Genomic DNA, 22495 nt, shown 5'->3' on the forward strand with positions numbered 1-22495 from the left:
CAAGCACTGTACTAAAAGGCATCATCCTAGAGGTTGTACCTGCTTAATGGCACATCTGAAAAAAGTATTCTAAGATGCTGACATAAGACTAAATGCAAAAATAGCATTCAGAGAGTAGAAATCAAATTTTCTCCTAGATGTAACCTTAAAATATGTGCTGTCTTTTGCAAATTTATATCTTTAACCCCTGAAAGCAGCCTGTGGTTGTTGTTACTTCAGCAGGGGAAGAATGAAACACAAGCGTGGCATTTGCTGCTCGTGACCTGTTGCCACGCAGTGTGGGGTTTGCTTTGCTGATGCTAAGGGTTCTGTGCTGACTTGCCTCTGGGATCATTATGCCTCCAGCTGCCTGCTCGTGTCAGCACCTCTAGCTCTTTCTAGAAAAGGCTTTTCAAGCTAAGGAGCTACAGCAGAGCACTTCAGAGAAAAGTGAAAATGAGTGCAAAAACACTTGAGTTGCTTAGTGGAGCCCAAGAAAACCATGGGGCTTTACTTGGTCCTGTTCAATCTTACGTAGGTTACATTTTGTAATAATGTCCCTTTTAAGATAAAGTCCCTGTTCTGTGAAGCTCAGTTTTATATATTTACTATTTGTGCATGACAGGTTTTTTATGACTTTCTCAACTGCTGCAATATTCAGAGCTGACCTCAGCTTAAGTGTAGGTATTATTTGATACGGCTGTTTCAATGTCCAGCCAGTGCAGTTGGATTCCAGACTTGGAGACGCTCTGTGTAAAATGAAAACAAATAGCTGTGTTTGCATACCAGATGAAAGATTATCAGAAAATATCCTACCAGCAGTCCACTGGTCTACTTTTTTGTTAATACTAGCTATTCCACTTTGATAAACCCCAGGATTAATGAGAATTTGTCTATGTGCAACACAAATCTTCTCAGCTTTACATAATATTTTGTTTCTTATACTAGAGAGATAGGTTTACTGGCTATGAAAAGCCATTTGCAGTAACTCATTTTACCTAAATGTATGTTTAGGGAAAAATATACTAGTAAAATATTTCAGATCAATCTACATTATTCCTTGAAAGAGATTTTCAAGATAACTTGATAATTATACATTTTTTAATTGCATAATCAAGTGCAAAGTTCACAAATTATAAATATGTTGCCTACTTGTAAATGGAAACTATTTGTAACACAAATCTGTCTAGCTGTGTATACATATATGGAAGGGACAACAGTGGCTAAAAGCCATTTCAAACATACATATTCTGCCTTTTTTATGTATTTATTTATTTATTTAAGAGATCCAAATGATGTCTGAAATACAAGTGGCCTTTCTACGATGTAGCTGCATGGCAAGCCAGAATTTTCATATGCCTGAGCACAATGCCCATGCAGCATATCCTCTGTGTCAGAAACTTTGAAAAGTGACAAAATTGGCTCCTTACATCAACTGGGAACTCGTATTGTGGAGAAAAATTCCTCCTTGCCAAACGGTATCTCCTTTCTAGCACCTATAAATTGCCAGACAGCTCAAATCCTACACAAATTATAACCACCTCAAGCTACTCTAACTTTACATTCAGGTGCCAGGAGCAAATAATTTAGAAGCATTCCGTAATGAGAGGTTAAGGCAACTCTCAGTATCTTTCCTGTTATTGCTTGAAGGATCGGAAGGTGAGCAGAACCTAATTCACATCTTTATATTTGCATCACTATTATTTTCCAATCTGAGAAATATGCAAAAATATAAAAAGATACAGAGCTTTCTATTGTAATATCATGTGAGGTTTGAACATTATCATACCAAGAGAATTTGCATTATATGCATTATTTATTATGTTGTAGGCACCTACATTTAGACAAAACATATCCTTCCAGGAGAAACGCATTTAGAATCAAAATATCCGTTTGGTTGGTTGGTTGTTTTAAAGACAGCTCAGTGCCACAAGATCAAGAATTCAGAAGAGAACTGGTCTATTCTTCAAAATTGGTCTTCTGAGTGTCAGGAGATTTGCACTGCAGATCTGCGGTAAAATCAAACCAATACAAAAATAACATGGTAATTGTTCCTCGGAGAGCTAAACAGATTAATTAGACTACAGTTAAACAAAATGCACTTGATTAATCTCTGATTATGTCTTCACTGAAGTCACACTACAAATTATTCTTCAGATGATACCAGATCAAAAACACACATCAAAGACCACTGAAGGATAGTCTTCCTCCAAACATCCATAATTTAGTACGACTGAAGCATGTTCTTATATTTCATATGAAGGTACACAGTAAGAAAACTATGCACGTCAGATCTGACAGTGCAGCAATGGGATTTTAAGACAGGTCTGGATTTGAAGGAAGATTCTCTAAGGAACACTACTGCGGTGATTCTCAGTTATTTTCAAATGGTTACTCATAAAATGACATGATTATTGCTCAGTCCCTTATCTCTGTCAGTCTTTTTCCAAGAACACAGAGGGATGGTCAACAGAGGGATGACTTCACTAAAAGGTCATTGTTACTAGTTGGGGCATTGAGTCAGTTCTGGTCGCTAGAGAATGTGCTGGCTTTCTGATTTCATCTTCCCCAAACCCCACGCTACATAATCAGTCAGTGCTAAGTGTGGCGACAGTGGGAGGTGGTAGAGGTGGAATGAGCACGTATACGTTTGGGTCAGCAAAAACATGGAAAAGGTAGCTATGAAAAGAGCAGGGATAGAGCAAAATGTTTTTTCTTTCCTTTCATAAACTTCTGGGTTGGGTCTCAGACACCAGATATTTTTTACCTTCGTAGCCCGACTACTTATAATCTCAAGACATGGTCAGGAATGTAACATGCTAGTACCAGTGTACTAGAGTCCAATTTCATTATTAATAACCATGTTCTGCTGAGACAGAGCCCCAGCTGTGTTTTAAGAGACTGATTCACAAAGAAACCTTTCTGGGGCCACAAAATTTTAAAACTAATTCTGAAAAAATGTTTCTCAGGGACACTAAAATTATTCCTCAAAGGATGTGACACTACAACTAACCAGCAAACTATTGATAGATCTGTAAAATACTGTTTAATTCTGAGACCAATGACTTATGCCATTACATAATAGTAACTGTTCAATACATTTGTTTATATTTTTAGATAAAATTGCAAAGCAATTTTACATATTAAAAATTCTCATATTTCCTTCAATTGGTGCATAATTTCCTCAGAAGGAGCTGAACTTTAAATGTCCAACTAGATGAGCCAGTCAGAACTACAGATTCATAGTGCTGCTTCCTGAATTTTCACATCTCTTGTAACAGTTATTAGTTAAACCCTTGTTATTTTTAGGTATCTCTTTCTGGATTTCATACCCTTATGATGTAAAAAGCTGTGGTTCAGCAAAAAGTATTAGTGCATGGTTGCCAGTGTAGTATTATTTCCATCATATCAACTATGTGATTACAATAGGGCAATTCAGCTAGGGCAATTTCAAAGATGACAGAGAATAAAAAATATGAAGGATTTTGCATGTCCCTGTGAAACATACAACACAATCATTAATCACAAAAGGAAGCAGCTTTAAAATATGCCTGAAAATTAAATCAAAAGTAGGGAGTTTCACTTCAGTTAATTCAAGCCATTCAGCTGTAAATACAGGGTTATAAAATAAACTCAACATAACGAAAGCCTTAGCAAATATAAGAGATTTCCAATTTGGTAACACAAAACATTTTACCTGCTGATCACTTCCTTAAAACAGTAAGTGCAGAAGCTAAAAGCAATGAGAACTACCTGTCAATTCTATTCAACCGACTTAAAATTGAATGCACTGAGACTTCACACATTTCTACTTTTTACATATGTTAATATTATGCTTTACTAAAGACTTCCTTCTGAAATGACAGCATCAATTTGAAATACATTAATTTGGAAACAGTGAGGTATGATATTGGCATGGTTGTGCTTTTACAATATCCTGTTTCTTAAGGCAGCTCAACCAAAATGAATACGAGCACTAGCTAAAGAGATGCTCTTTTTTCATTTTCTCTATGCAGTCTTTTAAAACATTGTCAAACAGACAAACTGCATTACTTTAAAAAATGTAAATAGCCATGTCAAGCAAATGTCTTTTTTGTATATGCAGACTGCAATGTGAAGGGGTTGCTGTACCTATACAGCTTTGAACAAACCGGTTCATATGTTGGCAGACAAGTAGCTATGCCTATATGGAATACCATCAGAACTAATTAACCCTGACTAATTTACCCTGCCCATATTGCTGTGACATCGCTACTACAGTGATGCAACAGATGTGGCTGTGGTGACTTGGACTTCTGTTACTGTTCAACTACTGTCGATGAGAACTTCTGTCTAGAATGGAGCCTCACCCTCTGGGAAATCTCACATGGTAACTCATAGTCTGAAAGATCTTCATGTTTTCACAAAGAACTAAATTAAGTTCTCTTTTCTGATACTCATAAATCTCTGAGTGATTTAGTTTACACACATGAGAGACTGCATCTCCTGTCATGACTTCTGACTTTTCCTCAACTAGTATCATGGAAAATCATAAGGCCGCTGATGAAACGAGAGTTAGATCAACACACAGGATTTAACAGAGAGGAATCCCCGCAAGCCTTGACTTAACTTTCCCATCATTAGGAGTGAGTACAAACTACACGTGGGATCAGGGCAGTATACATTCCAGTGAGTGATTCTAGTTATGCGCAGAGGTACTATTTTCTGAATCAAGTTATAGAAGTAGGAAAAAATTTACCACCCCTTCTGTTCTGCAAGCATATGTATTTGTTTCAATACTCCTTACCTCCTTTCAATAAAAATGAACCAGGTTAACTTAAACAGTTTGGATACCAGCTTTTTTTTTTCTAATATTCTAGAAGACCGGAAGGTACAAGTACTACTCTGAGCATATTTTCCTCACAAGTTAAAGTTGAGTCTCAAATGTCACAGGCATTACCAAGCAAACTTTGAGAAGAAAAAACACTGGATATTTTGTAAATAAACCACTTTTTTTCTTCCTGACAATTGTTGATCTACCTTTCCAGAAATTTTCTGTAGTCTAATCACCTGCATCACAGAAAAGCTATAGAAGTGGGAGATTTCTTTTGTATTTCTCAAGTCACTGTCAAGAGGTAATAGCTAATTAATAGTTAATCAATCATCAGATGTTTCCCAATAAATAATTGTTTATAGATAGGATTTACCTGAATAAAGACAGGGACATATTCTGATAGCCACAGTATTTGGTGGGAACAAAATGTCTTGGGCTATGTTCAAATGAAACACATCTATGAGATTTCCATGACATCATTCCCTTTGCTGGTATGTTCAATGCGAATTCAGGAATGACTTTTTGCAGCTCATCAGTTTAACTCCTAGGTAATGTTGCTTGTTATAATGCACCCTGGAAGGAAGCGTTAAGTCCCAGAAGGAAGTTTACAAATGTATGTAACACTGATGACTATACTCACATGTGAGAAGTCTATCTGGTGAAAGTTGGTAATTAGTTTGGAAACAGTGTCCACCTACATCACCTGACAATGAGTTACAGCAGTTACTGTTGGCCAAAATCCACCGCCACTAAACCTGACTGTCATCATCAAACTGGTAAGACGTTGGTTTGTAAAAAATTCCGAGAGCAGAGTCCAAAAGATGACAGCAACCTATTTTAGACACAAATAAGCCAATTTGGCCTCTTTTCATCATACTAAGAAACTAGAAAGATTCACGAAATCTGATTTTACTGAAAAATAATTTTGTTCCCAGTGCTGATCATCCCTACCAGAAATATTCCCACTAAACCTGGCTTGTGAACTTGGTCCACAGTTGCTGAGCAGCATAAATGAGAATATTGCCCAATATAGCACAATCCTGCAGCCCCATCTGCATGGAGATGATGTTAATTCTTGAGGAGAGCTTACCCATGTCCCCAAAGAGGCTGCCAAAACACCTGCTGCTGCATTCTGTGCCCTACCTCCTTCTCTTTCCAAATTCACTTGCGCTTAGGGCCAAAGTCTAGTAAAGCAAAGTGGTCTGGATTAAAACGTGGACCGTGCCAAACGTGACAGCTGCAGTGGCTCCTCCTTTTGCTCAGTCTTTATTAAGTCCTTTTCTGAAACTTCACAGGCTTGACACCACTGCACACCAGCGCCGTCCGGGCCGCCGCTCCTCTCCTCTCCCCTCAGGTGGCTCGGGGGTCCTTCCCGCGCCACCCCGGGGAAGACCGGACACCCCCTAACCTGCTGTCCTGCGGCCGCAAGTGGAACAGTTTTATTTAAAAAAACAAAACAAAACAAAACCGCTATTTTTTTAAGCTGGCATTAAACTGCTGTGGGGCGAGGCGATGCCTCCAGTCTCCTGAGGGGAGTGAATACAAAGTCGAGTGGGGCGAAGGATAAGCCGCTGCTGACTTTTGCCTGAGAACACAGCGTGCACAGGCGAGCACCGGCGGCGCAGAGGGCGGGGAGCGCACGGCCACCCGCCGCTCCTCCTCCCGGCCCGGCAAACCCGCCACCCAAGATGGCGGCGGGGCTGAGGGGACCGGCCGAAACACCTCGAAGGGCCCGCTCCCCTCCCCCTGCCCCGCGCTCCGTCACCGCGCGCGTCACGTCCCCGCGCAGCTCCCTCCCTCTACCTCCCCTCTCCTATTGGCCGCCGGGCTCAGGTTCCGCAGCCAATCGGAGGGCGCGGCTGGCCGACCCAGAGCGAGGCTGCCCCTCTTTCCCCTCCCTTCCCCCGCTCGTGCCGTTCCTCGCTACCGGCACGTTCGGGCGCCGGCAGCCGGGGGCAGCGGGCAGTGCCGGCCCGAGCAGCCCGGCAGCGGCGCCTCCTCGCCTCGGCTTCTCGGCTCGGCGACGCAGGGCCGCGGCCCGACGGGCGTTGAGGCGTGAGCGGACTCGGCGGCCGCAGCGGCGCCGGGAAGGGGGACTCCGGCGGGCTCGGGTAGGGGCACGGGCCCGGGAGGAGGCGGAGGAGCCGCGCTCCCTCCCACCTTCCCCCCCCTTCCCCCCGCCATGGCCGACAACGAGAAACTGGACAACCAGCGGCTGAAGAACTTCAAGAACAAAGGCCGCGACCTGGAGGTAACCGCCGCGGCGCCTCGCGGGAGGGGCCGGCCGGCCATGGCGGCGGGAGGGGGCCGCCGCCGTGTGGCGTCTTTCCTAATCCGCCGGCGAGGGGCCCGCGGCGGGGCCGCGGCCTGCGCTGCCCGCCCCGCCGAGAGGCGGGAGCGCCGCTCCCCGCCGCTCAGGGAGGGAGGCGAAGGGAACGGAAGGGAGGAAGAAGAAGAAGGGAAGGCCGCGCTGTGGGGCCGGGCGCGGCCGGGCCGGGCCGTTGGGCGCCGCGCGGAGGCGGGAGCGCCGCGGCTGAGGGGGCAACGGCCGCCGCCGCCTGCCCGCCCCGCGCCGCCCGGCTCCGGAGCGCCGCCCCGGGGGCTCCCGCGGGCCCCTCGGCCGCAGGGAGGGCGGCTGACAGGAGCGGCCCGTGGCGGCTCCCCCCGCGGGGCAGGCCGGCACCGGCCTCGCGTTGAGGGCGCTTATTTGGCGTAGTTCGGCCCAGGCAGTCGCTGGGTAGAGGTGTTTCCTTGGTGTTTTGCAGTCATGTTTTCCTAGGGCTCTACCTTAATTTCTTGCTAGCACTTAATAATCCCTCTTGGCGCTGAGTAGCCCCTAAAAGCCTGAGTCAGGGATTAGGGCCCAGTTGGGTGTTCTGCTGAGTGTCTCTGTGAGATACTCAAGTGAATATATGAATTAATTATTGCCTACACTTTATAGTAAAGATTATTATTAAAGAAGAACGAACCCACTTTTTAAAAAAAAAGAACAACAGGGTGAACGTTACTATTTTACTGTTCAGTTAGCTGAGTGTGGAAACAGTTGTGGCTTGTAGAATAGAGCCTCTAAACTTTTTGGTGGCTGGATCGTTATGTACATTATTTGAGCTGTGAAGGTGCTTCCTCAACACGGCAGAAGAGATAATTATCTTAGGGTTTCCTTAGTAAATACTCAAATCTTAAAACTAGATATCAACCCTCACCCATAAACACTTGGCCAGGAGTGCTGGCTGGGGAAACCTGTGCATCATAATATTGTCAGTATGGGGTTCTGATCAAGAACTGGGCTTTGGCATTCTCATTCCTGTTTTTCACTAGCCTCAATATGTGTCCCTGTGATTATCATAATATGATAATATTTCATATGAAGACAGTTGTACAGTGTTTCTTTTTTTAAAGTAAAATATGCATTTATGTTGCTGTCATTCATTAAAAACATCTGCCAAGTTTCCCATTTGGGTAATTCAGAACTCCGTAACACCTTGATTTTTAACTTGTCCCAAGTATATTGATAAAAGTTTATTTTTCAGTTATGTACAAAGTTTGGTGATGCCAATAATGTTGGAAGTGGGAATAATTACCGCAGTGATTGCTCTGCTTACTACTGGGGTTGTTAGCTTTGTTAGTAACTACTTGCCTTAGATGTTAATTTGGTTTTGTGTAAATTGTTTTGTTATCATTGAATAGACAACTGTACAAGAAAGGCATGTTTAGGAAGGTGCACAGTAAAGCCTGTGCTATCGTGGTAAAAAATGAAACTAATGGGAAAATACAAGTTGGAATTCATCTGCGTTTTCTTTCCTTTGGTGCCAACGTACTGAGTTTTAAGGTAAGTCAGCTAAAGTAGGGAAGGTTCAAGATGAACACGTGCAAGTAAAAGGAATGCGTGTGTGTATCAGGAAGCAGGTAACCTTTTTATTATTTTTTGAATTTGCTGATGCACTTAAATGGCCTTCTACACAGTGAAAAAACCACTGCTAGGCCATGTGTAAATTTTAGATATTGACATCTATCCAACAAGTCCTGGAACATATGCTTGGTACCTAAAATAACTACTGTGGATGGCTATTTTTTATACAATAGCTTAGGCTTATGGCTATCATTCTTGCTTAGTAGCTGCTTACACATCACATTATTCATTAGTATGAGAGATACTGGTAATGTCCACTGTATGACAAGTATCCTATGGTAACAACAGTTGCTAATGAGTACCCAGTTCATAACACCTGTGTTTCTGTGCCACTTTTAGCAGAAAGATGCCTATTTACTTCACATAGGAAGCCAACATTTGATCTTTATCTCTTTCCCTCCTCCCACCTCCTTCACTCCTCCCCCTTTTATCTCTGCTGAAATTGTGCATTTAGCCATTGGCTTCTTTTATTCAAAACTTGATCTTTTCTTCTTTTCTGTGACAGTTTACCTCCATTCACTATCATCAAACAAATAGTAAATCTCTCTAGTTTTGCTGAATCCCAAATTAATAGAGGCTATGAAGGGTTGCCATGTTGCAAATTAGAAACTTTTTTAAAATGTTACATATAGGATTCCACATTGCTCAGATCAGTCCACCGACTGTTATATTGCTAGCAGTTGCTGTCATATCGTACCAACCTTCCAGGTCTTACATCTTCACAGAAGGTTATTGTATGTCTTACAAAAGGCAGAGAATTTCCTGCATTTTGTCTCTTAAAGTGCTAAGCATGTGTTTAGCTTTTTGGATACACAGTGAGTAAAAGTTGGATTTTCAATGTGCTTCTAAACATACAAATTCTGGTCTTGAAAGAGACAAAAAAGAAAAACCAAAATGCACACGTGTTTTACATAAGATGTTTAGCAGAATTCCTTCATATGCTTAAGTATTGGGTAAACATGCATGGACATGTTATGTTGTAAACAATTGCTGCCATGTGTTTTAAGATGACAGATTGGTGGTGACACTGGGAATAGAGGGATTCACTGTGACCAGAAACATAAAATACTTCCTTGTCCTTTTTTCTTATTTATAGTACTGCTCAAAGAAATACTGAGTATAATAAACTTTTTAATATCGGGTTTGTACCGTGAGAGCAATAATTTGTAGCTAATACTAAGGCAGTACCTCTATGTAGTGTTTAAGATTTCTAGTCTAGTATATACAGCATTCTGTTAAGGTCTTGCAAGATTTAAGAGTTGTCAGAGCGGTGGAAAAGAAAAATTAGCGTTGTTAGGGCAGAAAAAGGAGCTGCCCTTACAGAACTGCAGAAGTGGTCACGCTCACTTTTTTAATGTACTTATCTGGACTCTTCTACAAAATTATGCAAATGCTTATCTGCTAGGAAAGCTCATTAAGGTAACTTTTTTCATCTTAAGTCTTCAATGAGGAACAAGTTTTACTTGGGTTTTTTTCTTGATTAAGAAAGGATGAGCTGTTTTTTCTGTTTATTGTGGGTATGGCTGTGGTGATACTCAAGTAGTGCCATAGACCTTGGAATGAAATACTAGATCTTTAGTATACAAGGATCAGTGTAAGTGCAGATTGTTCATTGTATCTGCAGTCAACATAGTTTTATGAACAGTTTGGTTTTGAGTAATTGCTGTTTAGTACTATGTGTTAGGGGTCTTGAGTATAGCCTTGCTTCTGGGAAGGTTGGGAAAGAAGATTTGGGGTTTGGAGTGGGGTTTTTTCTTTGTTTTGTTTTACCAGGTGATTCAATGTTTCATTTTCTGTTGGTGATTGTTGCCTGCTGCAGCATTCAAATTTGACTGACATTTAGGTTTTTTGAAATGAAACAAAAAATATTTCATGCATATTATTTCTCTGGAAATATTGGAAGAAACTGATGAGTTTCTGCTGGCCTTTTCTTCCCTGACTTGCCTGTGTGGTTGGGTGAGAGATTAAGAATTGCTTTAATAGTGCCAGCACAGGAGAAGTGTCAAATAGATATTTCTGCTCTGTAATTGAGAGACGCATGATGTGAAATGATGATAATGTTGTAACGCAGGGCACTTCAAAATGAATATTGGAGCAGCCATTGAATCTAGATGTTTTAAGATCAGCAATGTCAAAATTTTAAGAGTTGCTAGTAGTGTTCACTGGAGTCGTAATGCTAACAATATATTTGAGAACGCCAAGGAAGCTTCAGGGGAATGTTATGAGATATACTGGGTATCACAGGCAGTTAGAAGCTTTTCAACCTTTCCTGTGTCCCACACAAAATAGTTTGCTTGGGATTCAAATATGGAGGAACTGAAGGAGAGCAGGAACTTCACTCACAGAGTTAGTTAAAAATAGGTTCCTTTCAGCTGACTTGTAGTTCTGTGGTGAAGCTCATCCATTTTGTCATTTAAAAATCATACTGAGATATTTGTTTGTGTAAGGCATTTTATTTGGCATGTGCAACTTCTCTAGGAAAAACTGGAATGACAGCATGTGCAATGTCATACTGATTTTTATTTATTTGTAACTGAGAGTCCCATTATTCTGAAGGGGGGAGTAGTTGCTGAGATGTGTTTTCTGGTGGTATCTTGTAGAGATTGTGTTGGCTTTAAAATCCCATAGCACTTTTATCAGGGACCTTGAGAGTAAACTTTATTATTCTGGTCTGCAAATAAGCCAGAATTAGTATAGGAGGGAAATAATGGCTAGAGGAGGGCCTAAATCACTTGATCAAACTGAATGAAGAGTATGGCTTTTTACCAAATCCAAATATGAATTTGCATTTATCTCTGAGGGATTCTTTCCTTGTGTTGTAGTTCAGTACCTTTTATATCTGTGAAAGATAAGAAAAAGTTTCTTAGTCATTGCTGTGGTTGCTGCACTGGATGTTCTGGGTTATAGACTAGTCTTCTCCCACTGTGGCCTGCAGCCTGGATGCTCTCTGAGTAGCTAGTGTGGTGAGTAAGCAGTTTGTGCACAGGGCCATCCTAAGTAGTGTTTAAAAACATATAAAGAAATTGAAAGTGCCGTACGGTTCACACAAGGTTTTGGAGGTAAATAGTGGTATGTTTCTGCACACACACACACACCTATTCCCCCTTTTTTGTTTGTATTTTTGAATCATAGACCAGCCTAGTGCTAGTGTAGAGTAGCAACTTTCTAGGAAGGAAAGATGGCTCAAGCTGCTCTGCTTTAAAATAACTGCTGCCTATGCAGTTCCACAACAGAAACAGCGTGCTTTCAGAAACCATTCACCAGAATGAGAGGAGTAGGTGAAGCTCTCCCATTATTTGCATGCTTTCAGACCTTCCTCTTGTAGGTGCATAAACAGAGCTACTTGAGTGAAAAATTTTGTAATAGTAAAAAAACCCATCCCGCAAAACAGTAAAGACAAGACTGTGTGCGTGATGGGGTCTGAGTTTTTGAGCAGCAGCAATTCAGAGAAGTGGAAAAGTGATCAGGATATATTAGCTGAGCATGAGCTCCAGGTATATGCTAGTGTACTTGAAAGGCCTAATATCATAATAGCGTAGAACATTTCTTCTGTATCTGTCATTGTTGTGAAAAACACTAGAATGTATTGGGATCCTGCAGGCATCAGCTAACACAAGATTTTAATAAGCTGAAGGGCTCACTAATGACTAATGGTCAGAAAATAGCCCTTGTGATAAAACTTAAGTAATATAATTGAAAAAAGGAGGATAGAGGGGTGGCAATCACAGGCTGACAGAAATAGATTTGATCATTTGATTTTTGATGTAGCAAATGAAGAACAGGATCCTGTGACTGAGAGCGCCACATGAATTCATACTGGTGATGTGTATTTTTAAATTGGAACACTTTCCAAAGACCATTCTGAATTCTGTTTCTAGAAACTTTCAAGTTGAGATTGTTACACTTCCCTGAATCAGTTCTCAGCTTGTACTAACACAACTATGAGTAGGAAACCAATCAAGTCAAATCTACAGAACAGAAGGGAGAGTCTAGCTTTACAGTGCCATCTGCCAAGAAATTATTATACCAAGGTTTCTGCTGTTTGAGCTGTTTTCCAAAAGACAACAGAGGTTGATCTTGAGTCCGTTTGTCATTTTAGTTTCTCCAAACTGTCCATTCCGTTTCTAGGCTGGGGTGATGATGCTGCAAAACTCATTGACAGAGCTAACTTCAGTTCTTATTTGTTGTGCATATTCTCTTCCTAGGGGGAAGAGCAGTGACAGGTTGGCCAGTAATAACTAGTTTGTCAACCAGCTGTTTACACAGAAAATTATTTTAGTGGAGCCAAATTTTGGTAAATTGTTCGTAAGAGTGACTTCACCGGTCTCTTGTCTTTCATGTGGAGGCTTTTGTGAGTCCAAGGTATGCAGGTCCTTCAGAAGCAGACAGGAATTAAAACCAAGGGCCTGTCAGCTTTTATCTGGAGGGAGGACGTTCTTCTTCCAACAGAGTGTTGGAGTTCAGGATTTTTTTTGAGCCTGATCAACTGATTTTTCAAGTCAAGAAACTTCTAAATGATATGTCTGAGGCTTTTTTCAAGGAGTGTTTGTTTTGGTCCCACTCATCTCTCCCTGTCTTTCACACATGCATATGCACTTGTCCTGAAGGTATGTTACCACCTGAGTTAGAATACATTTTGTTTGGGATCACTAGTAATTGTAATTACTACTTTGTAATATCCTTTACAGCTTAATGTCCCTTTGCTGGTGTTCCAGCAATTCAGTGTTCTACTCCTTGAAAATGTCTTGCTCTTGGTTAGCAACAGCTTTTCTGTCACCAGTAATGTCATTATTGAAGTCTGGCAAGAAGAATCCTTCTTGCAGTACAGCTTTTCTGTAGGTATACTTGTTAGATTGCAGAAACAGTTGTGGATTGGGAAGATGTTAATTAATAGTCTTGTGAGATCATCAAAGGCTTGGTACAATTCTGCAATCTTATTATCAGATATTTTCCTCTATTTTCTCAAATATGCCAGGTTAGACTTTGGAGAGACTACACTAAATGCAACATTACAGGCTGAGAGCAAGAGCCCGTAGTAGATATGTCAGTTGTAAAGCCGCAGCATCTTTCCAAAGCCCCTAAATGATGGGTGGTATCCAGCAGTGTATCAGCTTCTCCAGGAAGGCAACAGGACTTTGAGCACAGATGAATTACTATTGAGTGCTTCTTGCATTCAGCTCTGTTCTTCAGAGTTACCATTCATCATTCAGGTGGGATGTGTGTCTTTGGTGAATCCTAGGCTATGCTTTCCTGGGCTCAAGTTATGTGATGCTAAACCTGCAGTTGTTAGCATCCTGTGATGTGTGCAGCTGTGGGCAGGGGACTTGGCTCCCCAGTGTTGAAGTGATGGGCACTTTGGAGAGCTGAAGCGTGACCTGCCAGGTGATGATGCCAGTAGTCTGTAATCAAATGTGAGCAAATGCATGTGTTGGAATATAGCTGCTGGAGAAACTTTTCTCCTTTCAACTTTTCTCTGTGTTGTATCTGTATAGGTGCTTGAATTGGGGCTACTACAAAACATGAAAATTTCATTTATGTATTTATAAGACAGGTATTATATTAATTCAAATAATACCTATTGGGCCAGAAAAGTGTTAATTAAAATTTATTATTAGTGAAGTATATATTTTTTTCTTCTCTTTAGAGATTACACCTTTGAGGTTCTTACTATCATTTGAAGAATTCTAAGAAGTATTTGAAAAGCTTGGCTATGGAGAGAGTCCATAGCACCGGAATAAAGTGTATCTGCATACTGTGGTGTTTAGTGTTAAGTGTTGACCTTATGTAGCGGACACTGCTTTTTATAGTTTTAAAACTGAAAAAGCCATGAATCTAAGCTGCATTAGACTCAGCTATTAATTCTAATTTTGATTGACATATTGAATTAACATTCTTTAAAGATGCACATATTTCCTGGAAACTTGCTTTGATGCTTTTTAGTGTGGGACAGTTTGTACTTGCTTGTTATGGCTTTTATCTAGCCATTCCAGGTGCTGCAGCTGCATTAGGTATGCTCATATACTTTGCCTTTTATATAGTGGGAAGCTATTGTTGTGTCAGTGTGGTGGGTTTTTTCCCCTCCTCTGCCTGTTTTTTCTCATGATGAACTGCATTTTGGTCCTTAAGTGCTGAAAAGTTATGCCTCCAAAGCAGTGGGGAACCATCCCTTCTTTTCCACTGGCATCATCTTTTCCTGCCCTTTTCTTTTTCTTTTAACTCTTTCCTTTGAGAAGGTAAACTGTCTCGCTCAGAGCTAGAAATTTGATTCTGATGAAATGCATATTCCTTTCAATAAAAATAATTATGCTTCTGGAAGTCAAGCTTTTAATCCTTATCTTCAGAGCTGCTTCTTATTGCTGTTCAGCAGCTCTTAGCCGTTCCTTTTCCTTGTATTCTGTGTCATTGTGGTTCCTTATGCTCTGGAGTGTCGAGCTTTCTCTAGGCTTGTGCATAGTTAAGTCACAGTAAAAATGCAATTGTTTTCAAGTTTGCTATTTTCATTCACTGTAAAGTTCAAGGTATAGAATAAAATCGCTATAGGCTGATTTTTTTTTTCTGTTTTCAATTTGCACCATAGTAACACAAGCAGTAGTAAACTGATTCATGTATATTTGCAATTGCTTTTTTCTGAATACTTGCATGGGAGCTGTAGAGAAAATGACACACACTCCCCCCCCCCCCTCCCCCCCCAGTTAGTCTTACAGGTCCAAGGGTTTTATGTGGTTTTAATTTATAAATAATATTTTTGTAACTTGGCTTTGCTTACTAGTTCTTAATTTGAACTTGTTTATAAAGTTATGCCACAAGGCACAAAGCTAGTACTGTTTCATACAGTAATAGAAACGTGTGCATATCAGAAATGTGTGAAATCTGTGAATCAAATCTGGGAGAAATGAGTAGCATTGTGGAGGTTTGGGTGAGCAAGAGCTCCTGTGGAACTTTTCCCACCTTTTGTGTCTGGAGGGGTAGGCATCATTAAAAAAAGGGCACAGCATTGCCCAGATCTATTTATTCCGAAGAATTACATTATTGAAATTCTTTTTGCTTTAGCAGTTGTACTTTGTTTAGGTGAAGGATTGCCTGCAGTCTGAACTTCAGCCTCTGTTCTTCAGCACAGCTGTATGGTGACAGTTGTGTTAGTAATGGGCTGTGCTCCCTGGTAGTGTAGCCAAGGCAGGCAAGTATCTCTCTGCCTGGGGAATCTTGCTACTCTGAGGAAGTGAGAGATGTGAGTTCTTAATTAGGTGTTGTGCTTGACTTTGACTTTACAGTCTTCAAGTTTACCAATATGCCTTTTCATAAAAGTGACGGTTTTGGCTGTCTCTGGGGTTTTGGCTCATGCTCTATGTGTGTGTTGAAAAAGCCTTGAATCAAGAAAAGGTTATAAACATTGGGCAAACTTAGTATGCTTTCTGTTAGTGTACCATGGTGTTTATAATGCTTTTGGTGTTGCTGTTCTATGCACAACTCCTTTCATCGTTGCCCTTTGTTGCAAGACACTTTTGTTTATTCCCTGATTGCATATACCCTTTTTTTTCAATGTGAAGACCTAGGATACTGTTTCACTATGAAAAAATACGGGCAGAAATAGTTATCTCAATTTCCTGTTGGATTTCTACTTTTATAATGAAAATTAAATCCTGTGTGTACAAGTGCTGTTTAAAATGTATGAACTTATAGTTGTGCAATAACTTTTTAAATTACTTGATCTAGATTCAGAACATAATTACTTTGATCTTGATTCTTTTCAGACTATGAGAAGACAAAGAAATGAAGTTGTTGTGGAGTTGAGAAAGGTGAGATGACTTAGCATTATTCTTGCCAAATGGGATTTGGCTATGTTCGTATTTCAGTAAAACGTAAAAGTTTTTGTTAAAGGCTTAAATAAAAAGGAAAAAGATAACTGTTTTGTGTTCTTTAGTCCACCAAGAACGCCATTGTTAAACTTTGTATTTACTAATTTTGTGAAGGTACTTTGGTTTAGAAGAAAGTTCTGAAGTTACCATACTTGGTACTAGAAGTTCCATAATTTTTGTCCTGAAAAGCAGAATGTTATTTGTAATCTATTGAAGCTTCTCCAGCTAGGTTTTTAATATAAAAAAATAGAAAAAGCTTATGATTTTTCCTTCGAAAATCAGATGTTCCTGCTATTCTGTAGACAAAGCTATTTTCCTTCCCAAAACAGTAGTTCAGCACACAAATAAGAGTGAAAGAGTGTCTGTGTGAAGATAACGTTGTTTAGAATTGCTGGAAAACTAACTCTTGAGAAAAGCAATCGTAACTTGAAGTATTTTACTTGTAGGATGAACAGAAAACTAGCCTCTGGGAATTGCCTTGTCTTGTTATAAATCATGACAAATAGGTTGTAATGTCAGTGGTGATGGATGTGTGCACATGAAACTTCCCTGCAAAAGTAGTTCCTAGTATAGATAAGCTTGGATGGACGATTCTAGAAAAATCATGAAGAGATTTCCAAAGCGTTGCTCCTCTGTGCAGCCCTTTCCAACTTCTTGAATGCCAGAAATTTCAACAGTATCAGTGAAAGCATGTTTATGATGCTTGTTTAAAACAGAAGCTTCTATTCCCTTCTTAACACCCCCCCTGCCCCCTTAATCAAAGTTTTAAAGATATTAAATCATTTTTCTCTTTAAGAACAAAAGAGATGAGCATCTTCTAAAGAGGAGAAATGTTCCCCATGAAGATATCTGTGAAGATTCTGATATAGATGGTGACTTCAGAGTGGTAAGAATTAACTTAACTCTCAAGCATGTCTTCTTTTTATGTACTTAAAAGACATTTCTAACTGCATTTGTTTCTGTTTTCTAGCAAAACACTTCTTTGGAGGCAATAGTACAGGTAAAAAAAAAAAATTGTTTGACCATTCTTCATGCCATGGTGACAAATATGTGAAAAGATTAAATTCTCTTTTATTTTTAGAATGCTTCAAGTGACAACCAGGGTATACAGTTAAGTGCTGTGCAGGCTGCAAGGTAAGAACACGCTTCTCAAATATACTGGTTTTATTCTTATTTTATCATACTCTTAAATTCAGAAAATGTGTTCTAGCTTAACTAGAAAAAGTATGTCACTTACTGATTTTGAAAAAGAAAACTTGATAAATAGAACTTTACAGAAAAGATCAAAATACCTAGGTCTTCAAAGTAGTCAGGATTTTCAGTAACTATATATAAATACTAGGATTTATCTTAATGCAATACTTGATGCCTCTCAAGTAGAGTAAAACATATAATTAGCAGAACTATAAAGTCTTTAGCCTTAAATACAGAAAGAACTGTCATAATCCTTTTTCTAGAGTTGTCATGGATTAGGCCACTAAAACCACATTTTACTTTAAGAGGAATTGTATGTTTTCAAGAAGTGAGCCTAAAGTACTCTTAAAACTTTCCTTGCATAAATTTAGTATTTAACTGTTGTTTCATGAACTATTGGGCTTTTGTTGTTGTTGTAGCAGAAAGCTACAACTTTGTATTTGTTTACCCTCTGTGCTTGAGGGAATTGATTCAAGTGCAATGGAAGACTTCCAGATCAAAGAGAAGTCAAGTGAATTGGAAGTCACTTTGACTTTTGGGAGCTAATGTATTTGAAACTGATAGTGAAAGAAAAGTTTCTTTGCCTATTTCCATGGGGCACCTTGCCTTCATTAAAGTTTAATCAACTCGGGGTACTATCATGTAGAACACTTTTAGACTAAAGTACACTGAATTAAGCCTGATTTAAAAATAAATGGGAACGTCCATGCGGATTTCTTACCATTGTAACTATTTTTTAAAATTGAAAACTAATTTAAAACAGTGCAGTTTACATTATTGGAAAGGCATTAAAGTCTATTTTAGAGATTAAAACAAATGCTTTTCAGTCTTGATTGAATCTGTGCCATCCTTTGGCCTGAAGCTGGAAGAGGAAGGAAAAATCTTGCCCAAGTCTAATCCCCAAAACATACAACTGGAACATGAAGGACAGAAAACTCATTAGAGGTGCTTAAGAAAAAGCAAAACTAAACAAAAAGCTCTCAAACTCCTCCAAACCTGAAGTTTTATTTGATTCTTGTAGTAGAGTTCTCTACCTGTTTGAGCAGGTGGTTTGTGAATAGACTGCACTATGATTGTTTTGTCACTGAACAAAAATCAGTGAAAGTACACTTTTGTTTCTTAATTTTTATAAGCTTGTAGATGTAAATTGTCTTCACTTCTAAAAGGAATCTCCTTTACTTGGAAGTTGAAAATGCGTATCTGATTATTAGAAGAGTCTTCACATAATCTGTGTTCAGATCCTCCCTGTTGCTTAGTTTTCTGAGGTATTTTGTTCTGCAGCTCTGGCTTTTCATCTCTTGTCTTTCCCTGTGTTCCCCCCTTTAACACACCAGTGATAGGTTTCAGGATAAAGCAGCAGTGGAAAGTTGATTTCCAATTATTGTGTTCTGTCAAGCCTTTCATGTGGTTGTGAATAGGCTGGCATATGAAGAGATGACTATATAGTATCTCTCTTCCCACTGCTAGTAAAAATTTGGTGTGGCAGCCCAAGTTGTCCCCTCCAAGAAGCTTCCTTCATTCTCCTTAATTCCTTCGCTGCAGAAGGGTGAAGATAAAGGGATTAAAAATTGAAACAAATTTGTACACTTCTGTTCTTTGCAGTTGTACTTTGTGAATCCTTGCACTCTGAGCAAGGTGATAAAGAACCAGCAAGTTTCTGCCTTTCTTGTCAAAGCAGCCAGGATCTGTTTATCTCCCTTGTTTGGGTGGAGGAGGAAGAGGCTGAGGGTGTAACTGAATAACTCTGGTGATCTTTATTTTGCTGACTGGTAATAAACTTCAAAAGTAGACAGAGAAAACATGGTAACTGAAACAGGCAATGAATGCAATGGCTTCAGTTTTTCAATAGTCAGTAATTTCAGTTTTGGGCATTAGTTATTTTCACTTGAAGTGGAGAAAACAAATCCTGCTCTGTCTTTGAGAGTATGAGAGTCACACTGAGGAAGAACTTCCCAGCCCAGCAGGTAGTGCAGCAGTAGAACAGTTTGTCTGGGGAGGTTGTTGGATCTCTGTGCTTGGAGGTTTCCAAAACTCAACTACAGGAAGCCATTACTGACCTCTTCCAGTGTCAGCAATAATTCTGCTTTGAGCAGAAGGCTGGACTAAGCCTCCAGAGATCCTTTCCAGTCATGACTTCTCATTCTGTGATTTATCTGCTAAGTCTGGTATTTTCTCCTTTTCCTAAACAGAAAGCTGCTTTCCAGTGATCGCAATCCACCAATTGACGATCTAATAAAATCAGGAATATTACCTATTTTAGTGCACTGTCTTGAAAGAGATGACAAGTGAGTATTTCTGAAACTCAGAATGTTTAATTGTTGCAAGAATTCTTGGTATTTAGCTAATGTGGCTACGGTGTCTGATTTGAAAACTCACGTTACAATCATATTATTTTTTTTCTTATTTTGCAGTCCTTCTTTACAGTTTGAAGCTGCATGGGCTTTGACAAACATTGCCTCTGGAACCTCTGAACAAACACAGGCCGTAGTTCAATCTAGTAAGTCCAACAGTATTTGATCATTGATAAAGCACACACTGTAGCTTCCACAAGTACGATCATCTGAATGATACTGTAAAGAGCATCCACACTCCTGTTCCTCTCTGTCTCAAGCATGTTCACCAATCCACATGTTAGGGTTGGTCCTTTCGTGCGGTAGCCAGGATGGTTGAAATTGAGTTGTCAATCACAGGCACGTCGCTGAAGGACCTGCCCATGAAGTCTCCTGCCAGATGTTCTACCTCTTCTCTGGCAAGCAGCATCAGTTGAAGCGCACACCTGCTTTTGTTCTTCATTTTTCTCAGATTTTAAATTCAGTTGGGTTTCCTAATGGTGAGTAACCTCTTCTGGAAACTCACGCTATTTTAGCAGAGTCGATATCTGCTGGTTTCCAGTTTTCAAGCTTAAAAAAACCCCACAACCCACAAAAAAACCTGAAACAAAACCAGAAAAAAACCCTAAAAATACTCCCATGGAGGGATTTTCTGTCTTATTGTGAAGAGGGAGGAAAAGATGTGGACCAAGTCCAGAGAGTGCCTGACATCGAACTCTCTTCCGAAATTAAGTTGAAGAAAAACCGCTGTCCTTCATATTTTGAGGAATCTGAAGTATGGAAAAGAATTTGTTGTTGGACTTGGAATCTGAGCTACCAAGCAAAACAAACTTTCTTCTGTGCTCTGAACACTCCCTAAGTTGAAGTAGTACTACTGTTGGTAAAGCAGAACTAAGTGTCTGCACACTTTTTGAATTGAGTGAATAAAACAGCAGAGCTTCTTGAGACCTGTGGAAGAATCGGATGTACAGTAAAACAAGTTTTTTGCTGAAAATTTAAGGGAAAAACCCACAAAACTTAAATTATGTGAGATACCAGTAGCTTTAGTGGTTGGAATCAGTGTTGTATTGCAGTGCACGCTGCTGATACCATTAAACATGCTGTGCTTCCAACAATGAAAAGACACAGAATTATGCTTGATCTTTGTGTGTTTACCCTCCCACCACAACCATCATATACTGACTTCTTTTAGAACTACTTCGAACTCTTATTTAATGTAGTAAGTACAGTTTCTAAGATGTGTGGTGCTGTTTAAGTGTTGAACTGTCAGTGTGTTACGTATATTCCATGACTGACTTTTTCACTTTAGTGATCAAAGATGATTGTTTCTTTTTCATTGTTAGTGCTGAGCAGTTATAGGTTTCTCACAAACTGTATATTGGCTTTATATTTTGAAGAAAAAAAAACCAACAAAACAAACCCAAAAACCCAATGTGCTAAGAACTTTCTTATGAATACTATCTTCTCTGTTAAATGGCTGGGTGTCTTTCAAGAGTCTTTAACTGGAAAAATAGGTTAATTCTCCACAGCAGATGTGAAGGAATTTAAGGCAGGTGACTTCAGCTTAAAGGATTTTTTTTTAATTGAATATATGTTTTGAGATTGCATTGGTTGCAAGATCAGTTGCCCTTTGTATTTATGAACTCTGTTAACAGTCTGTTGTAGTATGTGTCTTTGCTAATACTTTAATTTTCCTTTTTCCTATCTTCCTCTTCCTTTTGCAGTTGCATCCTGAGTTTTCTTTTGGAAATCTAATTACTATATAACCTGTCCCATGCCTCTGATCTAGAACACTGCTTTTTATTTAAACCTAGCTTATCAATGGATTGAAGATGGGTTCCAAATATAGCAATTCTTTCAGTGATGATCTTTGATTCAGCTAGGTCTGCATGTATGCACTATATTAGCCAATTCAGTAGCTATAACATGAAAGTATGGTTTATTTCTGGTAATGATTTATTTCAATGAAAAAGATGGTCTGTTGTAATATTTCCAAAAGTACTTATTAATATGCTTCCTGGGGATGCTTTTTCTCTTTGCATACAGGCATTGTAAAATACCTTTATTTAGTAGGAATTCTGTTGTGAGTTATTCCTCTAGCAAAAAATGTTTTACATTGACAAAAAATCTAACTAAAAATACCAGCCTCTCTTGAAATATCTGATCTAAAGTAAATGAGGGTTTCTTACAGACTAAACTGATGTTCAAATCATGTAAGCAAGCACCTTAGTGCTTGGGATTAAAAAAATAATTGGTTGTCTAAATGTTGTGCATGTAGAATGTGTTTGAAACATGGGCGTAGCTTTAGCGCTAAGAATTAGGAGCATTCTCCTGTCTGACACCCACATAGGATAGACAAGTAGCTGCCTTGATAACAATTGTGGAGTTTTGTGTGTTGCCTTTTGAACCCTTT

General features: G+C 39.6%; 1 protein-coding gene across 1 annotated transcript in view; it reads left to right on the forward strand.

Annotated features, from left to right (window-relative positions):
• The first annotated feature begins 6657 nt into the window (after window positions 1-6657).
• The window catches only part of KPNA4 (karyopherin subunit alpha 4), a 28492-nt gene continuing 12654 nt past the window's right edge, over window positions 6658-22495 (forward strand). Inside the window, exons 1-7 of the mRNA XM_054835317.1 lie at window positions 6658-7043; window positions 16454-16498; window positions 17355-17444; window positions 17529-17558; window positions 17640-17692; window positions 19942-20037; window positions 20164-20249. Of these exons, the coding sequence (XP_054691292.1) occupies window positions 6975-7043; window positions 16454-16498; window positions 17355-17444; window positions 17529-17558; window positions 17640-17692; window positions 19942-20037; window positions 20164-20249 (469 nt within the window). The 5' untranslated portion in view covers window positions 6658-6974. The remainder of the gene's footprint in view (window positions 7044-16453; window positions 16499-17354; window positions 17445-17528; window positions 17559-17639; window positions 17693-19941; window positions 20038-20163; window positions 20250-22495) is intronic.

The sequence above is a fragment of the Grus americana genome, chromosome 9, assembly GCF_028858705.1.
Source record: "Grus americana isolate bGruAme1 chromosome 9, bGruAme1.mat, whole genome shotgun sequence".
NCBI classification, from domain to species: Eukaryota; Metazoa; Chordata; class Aves; order Gruiformes; family Gruidae; genus Grus; species Grus americana.